The following is a 15421-nucleotide window of genomic DNA, read 5'->3' as shown; positions in this document are numbered from 1 at the left end:
TGGAGGTCAAGTGAGTAACGTCACTATACATTTTGCACACTTGAGTAACCTAAAATGTGCACTTAAGAACATGATTGGCTGACTTGTCTTTTCTCGGAGTGAAGTTATTGACCAAACACACACTTCCAAACACATGAGGTGGAAGAGAGAACAAGATAAAAAACAGCATATGGAACTTGATTTAGAGATACTTGAGGAAAGTATACAATTAATAAGATAATAAGATTTGAGAACTGTATCCCCAAAAATGTAATGTAACATGAGATTGTATGAGTAGTATGCGAGCTGTCTCAATAAGATGCCTATTCCTCCTCTCAGTTATCCCACTTTGTTAAGATGTATAAGGGTAAAATGTTTGATTAATGATCCCATGAGAGTTCATAGAACTACTAAACGGAGAAGATAAATATTCTGAAACATCCAATTTTACAGCACTAATTTGAGACAGAATTATTATCTATTTTTGTATCACCCATAGTTCGAACAAGTAATGATCCTTTGTGTCAAAAATTGAGCACAGATATTCAGAAATAAATAATAACCTTCCTGAGATAGAATCTGCCTGATCTAGCCGGAAAAATTATGCCTGGACGGCTGCATCAAATCTTCTAGAACTTGGATTGGAAAGGTCGGAATAGGTTTTCGACCCGAGATCTGAAAAATATTTCTGGGAGAAGTCGTTGGAAAGCTAGTTGTTGGGTCAGAACCCTAATTTTGGTGATCGGTAAAAAATCAATATCGGTAGGTATGTACTCCGAACAAGCCTTTGAAGTGAGAGATGGGAAAAAAATCAGAAAAAATTGTTAGAAAAGTAGATCTCACATTTAAAGTAGTTGCCACTCCGGAACCCTAATTATGGTGGCCGAAATGAATCAAAGTTGGTAGGAATAGGCTCGGAATGTTCCAGCGACCCAATGGAGAAAAAAACAATTCCAAAAGGAACTGATCGGAAGGAGATTGTGTTGCGGACAGCCAACCAAGAAAGAGAAAACTTGACCTCTTTGATAAATACGGAACCCTAGTGCTGCGAGGGAGATAACTCACCTCAAAAAGGCAATAATGGCTCTGATATCATGTAAGGAAATGAATCTTGAAATTCACTTAACCTCAAAAGCTAGTTGATGAGGGGAGGATTGTGCACGGCTATAAGGAGACCACTCATCCCTTTTTAACCCAATGTGGGACTCTTCAACACCCACCTCACGTCCAGGGCTGGACATCTGGAGCGTGGAAACTTTTATATGGGGGTGCAACATCGGTAACAGTAATTGGGATAGACCATGCTCTGATACCATGAAGATTTAAAGAAGAAGAAAAGGCTTCTTTGTATTTCTTTATGAATATACAACCCATGAGAATGGGTTTTTATACAATGAGTCCTAAGACTAAATAAGGAAAGACAATATCACATAATCAATTACATTCAATACACTATCATTCTACTCCTGTAATTAACCTATTAGTATCGATCAACATTTTCTCACCAATGCTCAGATATCATGTTAGAAAAATAAGACAAGAAAGGAAGAATATCATGTTAGAAAAATAAGACAAGAAAGGAAGAATTGAGTGACAAGTCAGCTTAATTATTCCTTCAAGCTATTGTAATTCAAATAGTGAATGTACAAGTGCCAAAACAGGAAGAATCAATCTAATTAATTGGACTATTCCTTTTTTTTGAGATAAGGGTAACTTAATTAATTGGACTATTCCTAATTGATTAACGATATTGTTTACAATATTCTTAATAGTGAGGGTCTAGTGTCTTGTGTAAAGAGAGACTAGAGAGTACTACTAGATCGGATGGTCACTAAAACTCATTGATGGAGAAGCAAAAAGTTGTGGAGTTGGATCATGAAATGTCTCTTGGTAACTCTGAAGAAATGGAAATATAGAGCTTTTAATGTGATGAAGATAGTTTTCAATCAGTTATGGTTCTATATTTTGTAGAAATTATGCTGCCAGTCATGGAGTTGTTGAACTCTTTGAGATGAACGTGTTCCTTTTTTGCTCATCTTTATAAGCACTTGCATAAGATTGGCCACAGTTGGTATCCAATTTGCTTTGCTCATCTTTATAAGCATTTTTATAAGATTGGTCACAGTTGGTATCTAATTTGGATATATATTTGGCATTGGGAACAAATAATTTGATAATGCTTAAGGTCCTAGAATGTTGTCAAAGAACTGCATAAAGTGAATTTTCTTTTTTGATGAGAATTAATTGATTTTCTGCTGGAGTTTATGGAAAAGTAAATTGAGTTAGGTAACATCTTCCTAACTAATAATTAATATAAGCAAAAAGATATTGATACAAGTGTGCTAAGATGTTTAGATGTCAAAAAGTTTCGATAGAAGATCAAGTTATACTTCCAATGAGCTTTATGGCACTGCCTTATCTCCTGGATTTTCATTCTAGGTAACATTGAGCGAGGAGTCACTAGCATCCCCAGGAATATGTTTTCCATCCTCAGCTCCTTGTCATGGTGAGACATCCTTATATCTTCTTTTATCATTTCCCTTCCATTCTTTATTAATGTTCTATTGTTCGGTTATAGGATGCTGCCAAGTATGAAGGCAAAGGTGTTATGTGCACTCATCTTAACAGTTGCTGCATTGTCCCAGAATAATCTCCTGTACCATGCAATACATGATGAGGTATTCCTGCTGTTTCATAATTATGAACTTGGTTGTACATTACATCAGTTTTCAGATGTATAGTATTCCATGGAAGGAAACAGTTAGTATGTGGTTAATCTTTTATAAGGATATCATTTGTGCTAAAGCAATTAAAGATGATTTATGTAGGTAACCTTCCTGCAGTTATTATTAGTCTCTAGCAGATTTAGTCTTGGAAATATTGAGGTTTGGAGTGTTATATATATTCTAATATATATTCTCAAGACAGGGAACATTTCCCTAAAGATGCTCTGCATCATCAACCTTCAGTATCTACTCCGATATGCTCAGGTCCTTTCTGATTAAGTATGTAAATCAAGCACGTTGATATCCTGTTATCCAGCTTAGCAGACAGGATGGCTATTCTCCTTCTCTTGGAAATATTACTTTTAATGGCAGCGGTGACATGGAATTTATAGCAGCCACATCTAACATTTACACTAGTGATGATTAGAGATGAATTTGATCCAAGGCATAGGTGTCACTGCTGTGAATGCATCAGCTGTAGCCAAGTAGGAAAACATTATATTCCTGCTAAAGTCAGCTTATTAAGAATGAGATAAGTTGAATGAAATGATTCATTCCCGTCATCTGGATGAGCTAGCTCTTCGTACATTAGATACTTTTACTATGGGAAGACAGTTTTGGAGATTCGCATGCGAGGAGAATGCTATGGGAAGAAAGTGATTTGGGTGAAGTATGGATGTGAGTTGTGACTGATATGAATGTTAAGGAGGTGACAACTACTTATGGGGACGGCAAATGGATTATGAAGGGAATTTGATCTTTTCAAAGCTTATTGGATTCTATGTGAGAACTGTAAACTGAATACAGTTCTGGCTTGATGTATCTTATGGTGACACCACATCTAAAGAAGGCTTCCCAAATTTATTTTCTGTTATGAGTGACAGGATCATGGTGCGGAGGTCCATAAAAGTGGCGGTGTGCAGGTGACTTGAGATTATTCTTGTAAGACCCTTACAGGACTGGGAATTTGAAGAGGTAAAACATTCTCCCAGAGGTTATACATCCCTCTTCCCACACAGTTCAGAGAGGATGATTTTCAGATTTTGAAAGGGTGATCTAGTAAATACTTCACAGTGAAGTCATACTATCATGTTCAGTTCTGTTCAATGTGTAGAAGCAATGCCCGATTGGAAATCATTATGAAGATCTAGAGCTTCAAGGATGGTGGAGTTTTCTATGTCATATGCAGTATAGGATGCTAGTTTGGCATTAGACAATCTAAAGAAAAAAATGTAGTATCATTAATGTTGTTAATGCAACAACAGGAGATGTAGTATCATTAATGTTGTTAATGCAACAACAGGAGATGGCAGCAACACCTGCTTTTACATTGTGGGTTTCTTTGGATTTTGATATTTTATGCTTAAATCAAGTACACTGTTTCTGAGAACTGTGGTGAGGTTAGGAGCTAGCAGAAATATGTATGTGGGAGGGGGGGGGGGGGGGGGGGGGTTGGAGAATATTCAATTCTCAAGCCTGTATCTGGTGGAGAATTTGTGAGGAAAGGAACAAGGGATGTTTTTTTGAAGATAGTATAGTACAGAAATTGAAAATGAAATGTCTAGCTCTTTTTACTTCTGGTGTAGAGGGATGTATTAGAAGATCATATTCCTATTTTTGATCTCTTAGATTCCTTACGAGATAACAAAGGAATACGAGTACCCCATATGTGCTCACTTTTGTATGTAAGGTTGACTCCGAGTTTTGAGGAGCCAATCTTATGTCAATAAATTATCATGTGTGTTGTGTTTGACATCTATAAACAAGTGTCTTGTATACATCAGGTCATCACTCTTCTCTTCTCTTATTTTCTCACCGAGATAGTTCTAAAAGTTTGCTTTCTACGGCAATATCTTGGGTGGCCCTTACAGCGGGTGTGTAGGATGAATGGTGCACGAGTATACTGTATAACTTGATAGAAACAAGGTGTGTATTGACATTTCATCATGTAAGATCGTCCTACATGCAACCATTTTATTTATGGGTGGAATGAGAAACTATACATGTGGGCATTTCATTTACTGGAAGAAATGCCTGTTATAGATATATTTTTTCTTTTGAGAAAGGTTAGATCGGCAGTTACAATTATTGTTGAGGGCATAACAACTTGCAGTTTCTGGTACTATGTTAATAAATGATGGATATGTGAAACATTATCCTAAAAAAGGAACCGCCTTCATTCTCTTACTAGTTTTTCATTCCCTTGATTGGATATCTATATATTTTTCATCTTTCTTTCATAAGTGTCCTAGTGCTTTACCCTCTCTATATTGATTTATCATGCATCCAGGTTATGGGCAATGACTCTTTGTTCTATTGTGATCAACAATATCTGCAAGAGCTTTTTTCATTTTCTACTGTTCTTCTTCAGAGCTTAATCGATACTGTTTTACAAGAACCAATACAGGTAACATCTTGCTTATCCTTTGCTCTTCCATGAAAGATAAAAGAATTAGGGGCCCGTTATTAAGCTAAATCTGAATACTGTCTTTGAAGGCTGCCCGAGGAAATCTCGCACTTGATGCTTGCAATGCTGTTGCATCTTCTTTTGAAGTAAGTCACAGTTCTTTGTGTGCTTTTTTCCTGAAATCATTGACTGAAGGACCTGTCATCCTGGTTGGTATATAAAACTGTACCAATTACGAAAGAGAAAGCTTTTTTCAAATCTTCCTATCTCTTATGGATGGACGTTAAAATGTTGGATTGTTTGTAAGGTTTGATGCAAGTAAATAGTCAAAGTTCTGTTGTTTAATCCTAGAATGCTTGTTAAGTAGGTATGTCAAGGAGCATCAGAAATTTGCTCCAAGCTGGTCGAAACTGCCAAGCTATCTTTGAGCTCTAATAACAAATATCTTCAATCTACAATCAAGTTTCTCAACAACCGTGGATTTTTGCAAAGGGGAGAGTCATAAAAAGCAGGAAAATAACATGTTCTGCAAAAGTGGTGTGTAGCTTACTTTGTCACTATAGTCTTAATTTGTTCTTAAGTTAAGCATCTATTTTTTTTTTTTCCTTCATCAAGTTTATATCTATCATAATTTAGATTTTTCTGGTGTTCGAGAGTAGGTTTTTATGTCTGTAGTGTTTCTTCATTTCAATTTTCTACTTTGGTTTATTCATTTCGACGATCGTGTATTCTATAGTTTACCTGGGAAAGTTCATTGGTTTATGATCTATGTTTGTGTTGTCAATCAGTTTTAATTCTTTGGGAACCAATATGTATTTGGTTTTACTGTTGTAAATAGGAAATTACTTTTTGTCAAATTTTACGTCACTTGCCCAACTGGAGATAAATATCAACTCGGCAAAATGAACAGTGTGTGTGAAGTCTGTTTTAGATGTTTTTTTTTATAAAATAAAATGGACTAAACCTTCAAAAAGAGAAAAACAATTTAACTTGTTTTTTGCGGTTTTGCAAAAGTTTAAAGTTGCTTGCAGATTATTTGGAAATTTCCAAAGAAATGGCAGCGTCTTTGGTACGAAGGAGAATATTTGATATGGTTTTAAATTAAAGATATGTAACATATAGCAAAATGTCCTTTAATCTTGTAATCTTAAACTAAATATAATAAAAATGATCTATTTAAAACAAAATTGCATGAAAAGTAGACTCATGTAGTATACCCTTATCCCTTGTTTCTGCAAATTGCTCAAAAGATTAAATCGATGGATATCGCGAGCTCTTTATCCTCAAACTCAAACATGTGGGCGCCAAATGCTAACCTCAATCAAGCAACATTCTTTTTTCACTTAACATAGAAGAGGGAAGAGACCTTTCTAAGAAGGGCATGGGACCTATGAATATTTTTCAAGAATACACATTAAGTGCTGCTATTACACATTTCATCTCTAATAATAGATCCATAGTTTTTTTTTATATAAAAAAAAAGACTGGTGATTGTTCCAAAAAATATGGTATAGTTGAGACAGTTATGGATGAGTTCAACTCATGTAGAAGCACATAATAGATCGATATGAACATAATGAAATGCCCCGTAACATAACCAATTATTGTTGTATGGATGAATCTGAAACAGAGGTGAATTCCAATCAGGTCTACCAGAACAGTTCAAAAAAAGGGTTTTGCTTCAAATCAAGAAGACAAATACAAGAGTCGCTGCATAACATGAACCAAAATGCATAAAAACAGTTCAAGGTGTGAAATATATTCAAGCAATAAATTATCCCTCCTTGGGCATCATGTGAAAAAGTATTGAGTTGTGGAAAGTATGAATCAGGGAATTGTTACATATCTCTATTTGTATGTCTCAAGTATAGATGGTTGCAACTTGGTTAAATAATCGGGGACAAAAGCAATGTCAAAGGCCTCAATAACTTTGACGAACGTTTATTTTCTGGTTTTTAGCTTGCGCAAACACTTGGGTATACCACAAAAAGTCAAATCAAAAGCCAGAGATGGTTGTATATCTTATCTTCAAACATCAAGGAGCAGGCGACGTGGATCCTCTACCACGTCTTTAATCCTTCTCAAAAAGTAAACTGCCTCTCTTCCATCAATCAGCCTATGATCATATGTCAGTGCAATGTACATCATTGGTCTTGAGACAATGTCACCTCCAACAACCATTGGGCGATTCACTATTGAATGCATTCCCAAGATAGCAGACTACAAAATCAAGCAACAAACATCAATCGTCAGATAGCTCTACAGGGAAATTTCAAAGTTCAAACCATGTTGTCTCAATAAGGACAAGTACCTGAGGAGGATTTATGATGGGGGTACTTAGAAGACTTCCATACACACCACCATTGGATATTGTAAACGATCCTCCAGCCATTTCATCAATAGAGATGGTTCCATTAGTTGCCTTCTTAGCAAGCTCGTTTATTGTCTTTTCTATCTCAGCAAAATTCATTCGGTCAACGTCGCGGAGAACAGGGACAACCAGACCCTGAACAATTGGAAAAGGAAAGTTGAACATTGGCAAATAAACACAAAGAGTAGGGTCTCAAAAGCAGGTAGAAGGACAAATTCGAGCCATCAGATTACAGGTTGTCTATAAACTGTCAATTTAATTCAAAATATTGAGTCAAAGAGAGGGGTGCTCATGCCTTTGGGGTGCCAACAGCTATACTGATGTCTACATAGTCCCGATATATGATGTCATCACCGTCAATAACTGCATTAACTATAGGTTGATTCTGGAGTGCACTAACTGCTGCCTGAAATTTAGTATAAGATCTTTTCCATTGTAGTTAGTCAACAAAAATATATTAAAAATATTATCAACATTGATGCTTTTCATACCTTCACAAATCCAGACATGAGTCCTAACTTCACACCGTGCTTTTCAACAAACGTGTCTTTATACTCAGATCGGAGCTTCATTAAATTTGTCCTGCAATAAGAAAGATGGAAGAAAGTGAATACAACTTATATAATGGGTGTGTAGCTTCACTTCATGGGGTATGACAAATGGCTCCTACATTTATAATGTATCAGAAGAACAGAAACAGTCTGCTTACAGGATATTAACTTGAGAAAGATGCTTAAGTTATAACCTCAAATGTCACTAGCTACAAAAATATATCACCAAAAAGAAAGAAGTACTAAGATTTGGACCTTCTAAATCACTCAAGTAAACCAGTTTTACACATCTAAAAAACCTGTTACATCATATATGGACCCTTCCATTTTCATTGGTGTACCCATGTCAAACGGGTGTGATATGAGCATGGTTTTTCACGTGGATTCTTCAAAATACAAAGTAGGCAAAAATTAACCGGACACATACTGAATATGTACCCTTACATAAATCCATGCAACATAGATCAAGTTGTCAGAGGACTTGGTTATCTTTCTGATAACAATAGGGTTAAGCTACAACATATGACAAAGAAACTCACAAATTTGTTTATCAAAATAACAATCCAAACTTACATATCAACTTCATTGAATGTAGTCAACAATGCAAATGTGTTCTGAGAATCTTTCAATCGAGTGGCAACTCTTTTCCTGAGCCTAGTCATGGGAACCTATCATCAAGAGGGATTCAGATGTTGCTACTCAGTAATTGAGACAGATGCTCAAATGATAGTGTCATGACAAGAAGCTTTCAAAAGTCTAAGAGACTTACTCGTCTTTCCCGTTCTTTAGGTGGAAGTTGGGGTTCTGTAGCAGACCGTTTAGGAGGCGGTGAAGTTCCCTTAGACTTCTCCTTCACAGGAACTGTCTCAACTTTGGGTTTCATCTCTTCCTCCTTTTTCTCTTGAATGGGAGAAGTTGGCTTCAGAGCTTCTTTTTCAGATGGCTTCTCAGACGGAGCAACATGATCTACACTCTCCACACCCTCACCGGATTTTGAAATGATAGCAACCTTGAAGCCTGGTTCCACGGTGTCTCCTTCCTTAGCTACAAACTATCAATGTTCAAAAGCAAATGCAAAATCCATTGATATCAAAATAACATATAAATAAGAAACCTGGGGAAGAAAATGAAGAGTTCCAGTATTAAAACGATATTCTACCTTTTGGATTACACCGGCTTCAGGACTGGTTACATCAATTGTTACCTGGATGACATGTAAGCCATTAAAAATCCACAGAAACCCATAAAAAAAATTGGAGTTAATTAGTTAAACATGTTCAAATACCTTATCTGTTTCAATCTGAGCAATTGGCTCATCAACTTCTACTCTGTCACCAGGATCTGCACAAAAAGAATTGAGATTAATATAACCAAGTTATAAAGAAAAAAAAATTGTGGACACAATAACAAAAAACATACTCTTCAGCAATTTAGCCAGTGTGCCGTCGCTTATGGATTCGCCCATATAAGGAACAACAGCATCGACCAGATCACCTTTGGCAGAAATACAAATGAGGCAAAAGAAAGGCACAAAATGTTAGTAATTGTTATTACATTGCAGAGACAATTGAGCACAGTAGGACACGGCAATTTAAGCAATTTCTGAACTATTAATAAAATTGTCAGTCATCTCACTGATGGTCATTCATTCAACAATTGAGAGACAACTAATTGTGCACACAATGAATACATGGGTTAAAAGTGTCTATAATGAACTTGCTAGACATAACACTGGTAGTCATCATTAAACTCCATTATTGCAGTACATGTATAGCTGATCCCTCCACTTTGGATTAACGTATTTCAAGATATCCATCAGCTGAATTCATGTACTAATAATGATAATAGAAGGGTAAACGTCCTAATGTTCCTGTGTATTCATATTTAATCCCAACCAAGCCCAATAGAAGAACTAAAAGGGATAGCACTGAAGGGAAGACTAGAAATGGAAACAGGAAGATGAATAAGAGTAAACATCCAACCAATCCATCATTTCACAACATATGGAGTATAAATCAATTTTAAATTTTAAATGAATACATAACTTCACCCCCATTCCAAGTAGCTATCTCTGTATGTTTAGATAGATTATGCAAATTAATCATTCAATCTTAAATAGGAATTTGCAGATTATCGCGACTAACATGTTAAAAGTTAGAGATCACAATGGAAATAACAAAAGAACTAATATCTCAATACTAAAACAGAATAGGAAACGGTATCTTCTCAAAGATTATGAATAGGTAATAATCATTTCAGGTGACAAAAACTAGAGAAGACATTTTAATTTTAAATAGCTACATGTTGTACATTAGCAGATGCAGCATTAATAAAAAGATTCAAGACAAGGTTAATCACTATTATAGAATATATACCACTATTTGAACAAAAAGGCCTGATGCAAATCTGTTGTGATAGACTTGAGTGAAGATTACCCACAGCTCCCCTGCAGACAGCAAAATAATTCATGTGGACCAACAAAAAAGGGGAGTCAAAAAAAGTAGAAGCAGCAAAATGCAACATAATCATCAATTTCACTTGCTCTTTACTCACTAACATCCACCAAAGAAAGAATTACATCATAACAGGGTACAGCATAAGAAAGCGTGCACATACTTCAAGGCGTATTATCTCATCTTTTGTTATACAGTTGGTGATGAAAATGGGAGAATAATAGTCGAAAATGATTTCAGTTATTTTACTGCATATCCAGCATTTTATTCTGTTTTCCTTTCTTTAAACTACAATTTAAGAATGACTTTAAGGGTATAAAAGTGAAATGTCTTTGTGGTCAGTTCTGCATTATTGATAAAGGTCAACTGCTGCAATAATAGATAATATATATACAGACACACACACTAAAGCAGATTAATATTGCTTTTTAAGATCCACTTCTTTTATTGTTTCAAGATCAACTTTTTTTGTTTTTTGGGTACAAAGACTTTTTTGGGCATACAAAGTTATCAGATCTATGATCATTAAACTCCCTTGCTCTCAGTTTGTAATTGTATGATGAAGTCCCACCCCTATGGACATCCCGAAAATCCCGACACAATAAAATCATTCACAACTTTTCCAATAGTAAAGTTCAATTTAGTTAAGATACAAATCTAGATCATGATATGATCTTCTCCTTATCAATCTCCATGTCTTCAAAAATTAATATATTCTTCTAACAACAATGTGAAAATGCAAGTCATTTTACTAATCTATAGGCAATCAAATTATGTTTGTTTGTTTGTATTCTTATCAACATTCAATATTGGGTCATGTGTAGCATTACTATACATTCCCTATTCATGGGGTTGATTATTTCTCAACACCAGTATAGCTTACAATGTGTTTGGAAGCCCTCCACCATTGTATAGTTATTATAGTATAAAACAGGAAGTAGGGAGTGTTCTACTTAGATCATGTATAGAAACATGTAGATCTTATTTTCTTTAGGGCCCATGAAAATGCTGTCCTTTTCAAGGCTCATTTGTTTGCACTATGATTCAGACCTTAGGTCATTAAGTGCATTTGTTTTCATTAAGATTTAAGCACTTAATTGATCTGAATAGGTCTTATTCATCAAACAAAGTCGTATTATCATTAAGAGGTATTCTTGTGTGGATAATATTCACCACTCTATTCACAATCACCAGCCATCACTTCTAACCATATATTTGTCATTACAACCACCACCACCACTACCATCATCAGCCATCTCTACTACAACCATCGCTGCCAACTACTACTATCAGCCGCTACCACCTCATCATTAAAATTATATCCATTATGACTACCATCATCATCATTGTCATTGTCGCCACCGCTACCTCCAATACCACTATCAACCACTACCACCAGTAGTCAATCTCTACCACCATCACAACTAGCATCGCTGCCAAGTACCACCACCACCATCATTGTCACCGTTGCTGTCACCTATTCCACCACTATCAGCCACTACCACCACCACAGTCAATCCCTACTACCAACCACTTCCACCATCACAACTATCAGTGCCACCAACTACTACCAACACATCATCAACCACCACACATTCTTCCGCCACCAACATTAACACCGCTAACTACTAACATCAACCAACTTCACCATCACAACCACCACCACCACTACCAATCGCCACAATCATGACAATCACTGTAACACCAACGACATTCACTATCACAACTATCACCACCACTATTACTAGTCACCAATACCAACCATTACCACCACCACTATCACTACAAACCATCTTCACCATCACTAGCGAACATAAATGTTTCATTTTTATATCAAATAATGATTTTTTTTATTTTACAAAATAAATAAATTATGCATATTCAGATGTTAGAAAATAAACAATCTTGATCATTTAGTGTTTAGATCTAGAGACAAAATTTTAATCATTTAGATTAAGACATCTTAAACCAAATGTAAACAAGTGAGGCCTCGACCTGCCTCAGCTCTTGATTTCTCAATTATGTACAGGAAGACACATAGGCAGCCACCAAAAACAAGGTCTGGTCTTCTAGTAAAGTATAATGACAAAAAACAATGATCAAGTTGTATACTAACAACAATACTAAGATATGCAAAGATTAAAAAGACAATTGTTAGTTTCACCTCAAACATAGAACTAAAGCACGGTTGTCCTATGAGGAAAATGGGAACGCTAATTGGAGGAAACATATGGTGCATTTTTTCATGCTATACACCTTTACAAAGCAGGTCTCTTAGTAATGAAAATGGTTACTAACCTTTCTGGCCTCAAGTTCACTGAGCATCCTGTATCACAAATTAGGAGTTAATAACAATAGCACCATGAGATGAATATATTGAATTTTGTGATTGAGCCACCACAATTACCAGGTAAAACAAGATGACTGAAATGCCGAGCATGACCGCATTGTCTAGGAAGAAGTAATATCTGTTGACATGTGAAAAGTATGTTATGCCTAAAATCTCAAATAGAACAAAGTATACAAGCAAAAGGAAGGAGCATAGCCAGTCCAATATATGAGACTGGAATTTCAAAAGACAAATAGCATCCCGGAATTAGAGGACAAAAAAATATATATATTGCCTGGATAACTATCAGATGGTTTATCTCAAAACATCATATCATGAATTCTGGAAACTACCTAATTTAGAACACAATCATAGCCGAAAGCTAGAAATATCACAGTAGATAACGAGAAGTAGAAGGAAAAAAGACATGGTAACGTAAACTGCAGGTGAGGTCTAAGGACTGACATCATACAGTTCCAAACCAATTTACCTAATTAGCAAAACAACCTAAAAGCCTACCAAGTTAAAGGAAATCAATTTGATGAACAGTACTCCCTGTTTGGATAACCTGATATTCTTTATCAAAACAATGTTGTCATTTCATTGGCCAAGATAGACTATTGACAAACGATCATCAAGTACTTAAACCCGATAGCTCAATAATTAACATCTTTTTCGATAACCATAATGTCCGACCCAGCTTGCACGCATCTCGACTAATTCCATATGATACTTTCCACCTCCCACCAGCAATAAGTATACTAGTAATAAGTATTAGGTAACTCTGTCCACCAAGTCTAGGACAGATGACCTCCAAGACTTCCTTATAGATATAGATTTTCCATACTGCCAAGGAAGGAATACAGATAGAGAGAAACTGCCTCGTGTTTTTGTCTTGGCTGGGATTTGAACCCAAGACATCATGTTGTTTAACCCACTTCATTGACCACTACGTCAGCTCTCCCTGTGGTAACATTTCTCCCACCTCTAGCTGGGATTTGAACCTAAGACATCATGTTGTTTAACCCACTTCATTGACCACTACGTCAGTTCTCCCTGTGGTAACATTTCTGACACCTCTAGCTTTGAATTTCAAAGGTGTAATTGTGTAAAGCATCATTACCTTGGGTGCTAGCTCAGTAATGTATAAAACTGACCAGATGTCACACCTCAAATTGCAAGAATTTCAGGTAAAAATGTTCCATAATAGAATTTAGCAAAATCTTGACCACCGAAAAACTGAAAATCAATAAGATAAGAAACATTTACATTTACATCCAGCTATAAATAGACATTACCTCTTCAGTTGCAGCAGATGAAATTCTAGTTGACAAACGATCATCAAGTACTTAAACCCGATAGCTCAATAATTAACATCTTTTTTGATAACCATAATGTCCGACCCAGCTTGCACGCATCTCGACTAATTCCATATGATACTTTCCACCTCCCACCAGCAATAAGTATACCAATAACAAGTATTAGGTAACTCTATCCACCAAGTCTAGGACAGATGACCTCCAAGAATTCCTTCTAGATATAGATTTTCCATACTGCCAAGGAAGGAATACAGATAGAAAGAAATTGCCTCGTGTTTTTGTCTTTGCTGGGATTTGAACCTAAGACATCATGGTGCTTAACCCACTTCATCGACCACTACATCTATTCTCCCAATGGTAACTTTTATAACACCTCTACCTTTGAATTTTGAAGGTCTAAAAGCTCGTTACCATCGATGCTAGCTCAGTAATGTATTTATCTTAAAACTGACCAAATGTCACACCTCAAATTGCAAGAATTTCAGGTAAAAATGTTCCAAAATAGAATTTAGCAAAAACTTGACCACCGAAAAACTGAAAATCAATAAGATAAGAAACATTTACATTTACATCCAGCTATAAATAGACATTACCTCTTCAGTTGCAGCAGATGAAATTCTAGATGTAGACACTGCAGGTCGAACTGCATACATAGATTTCCCTAAACCCTGCCCAAAAGAATAAACAGAAAAATCGCATATTCATTTCATCAACTCATCATAAAGCTCCGAACAAAGTATACAACTTTTAAAAAAATAAAAGATAAAATCAGAAAACATACCGAAGCAGAAGCAACCTTGCGCCTTAAAACGCCCAGCATCGTAGATTTGGTCTGTTAAACCTGTTAAAAAAAAAGTTTAGATGGTGGCGATAAAGTAGATCTCTTACAGAAAAATCAATACATAGGAGAAGAAGTTTTTGACCTAAAGAATCAATGGAGGAAGATCAATGGAGTAGGGTTTAGGAGAAAGGAAAGTCTTAAGGGAGAACAAGTTCGTACTTCCTACAGCAGCTTTGCTTTTTTATTCTTCTTATTATTCAGACTATTCTTTGCTTTTTGCCTTCCAGAAGGAGGTGAGGGAATAAACTAGAAACGTCAACTTGTCTCAAATTTGACCCTCAATTTTTTTTAAAATAAAAACAAGTTAGGTTAATACATTGTTTATTCTCAAAGTTTGTAATCAAATCATCTTTACTATTCTATTTTTCAGCATTTGTTAAATCGATCCAACAATCTACATTTTTTGTTATTCATTTTTCATCTTTGTCTCTAACAATAACAACTA

The 15421-nt window shown here is 35.7% G+C and overlaps 2 protein-coding genes across 5 annotated transcripts in view; one reads left to right on the top strand and one right to left on the bottom strand.

The window, feature by feature from the left end:
* LOC125814625 (uncharacterized) overlaps positions 1-5867 on the top strand; it is a 37725-nt gene extending 31858 nt beyond the window's left edge. For both annotated transcript variants that reach the window (XM_049494093.1, XM_049494092.1), the window contains 5 exons: positions 2419-2485; positions 2558-2657; positions 4996-5112; positions 5202-5258; positions 5480-5867. In XM_049494093.1, coding sequence (XP_049350050.1) covers positions 2419-2485; positions 2558-2657; positions 4996-5112; positions 5202-5258; positions 5480-5617 — 479 coding nt within the window. In that variant the 3' untranslated portion in view covers positions 5618-5867. The remainder of the gene's footprint in view (positions 1-2418; positions 2486-2557; positions 2658-4995; positions 5113-5201; positions 5259-5479) is intronic.
* Positions 5868-6834: 967 nt separating this feature from the next.
* On the bottom strand, positions 6835-15209 carry LOC125814628 (dihydrolipoyllysine-residue succinyltransferase component of 2-oxoglutarate dehydrogenase complex 1, mitochondrial-like). 3 transcript variants are annotated; one of them, XM_049494096.1, is made up of 15 exons: positions 15059-15209; positions 14917-14976; positions 14729-14803; positions 12895-12955; positions 12786-12813; positions 10410-10480; positions 9454-9528; positions 9320-9375; positions 9194-9238; positions 8804-9085; positions 8608-8702; positions 7975-8065; positions 7779-7889; positions 7424-7618; positions 6835-7332 (listed from the first exon to the last, which is right to left on the bottom strand). In XM_049494096.1, exons 2-15 carry the CDS (start codon positions 14953-14955, stop codon positions 7141-7143), a joined length of 1416 nt encoding a protein of 471 aa, XP_049350053.1. In that variant the 5' UTR covers positions 14956-14976; positions 15059-15209; the 3' UTR covers positions 6835-7140. The 3 variants fall into 3 exon arrangements, with proteins under 3 accessions (XP_049350053.1, XP_049350054.1, XP_049350055.1); XM_049494097.1 differs by having other exon boundaries at positions 14917-14968; positions 15059-15075; XM_049494098.1 differs by lacking the exons at positions 14729-14803; positions 14917-14976; positions 15059-15209 and adding an exon at positions 14115-14137.
* Between the last annotated feature and the right edge of the window lie 212 nt (positions 15210-15421).

Source organism: Solanum verrucosum, unplaced genomic scaffold (assembly GCF_900185275.1).
Source record: "Solanum verrucosum unplaced genomic scaffold, falcon-dt-bn FXZP01000268.1, whole genome shotgun sequence".
In the NCBI taxonomy this organism is placed as follows: domain Eukaryota; kingdom Viridiplantae; phylum Streptophyta; class Magnoliopsida; order Solanales; family Solanaceae; genus Solanum; species Solanum verrucosum.
This window is presented reverse-complemented; position numbering and strand designations above follow the sequence as displayed.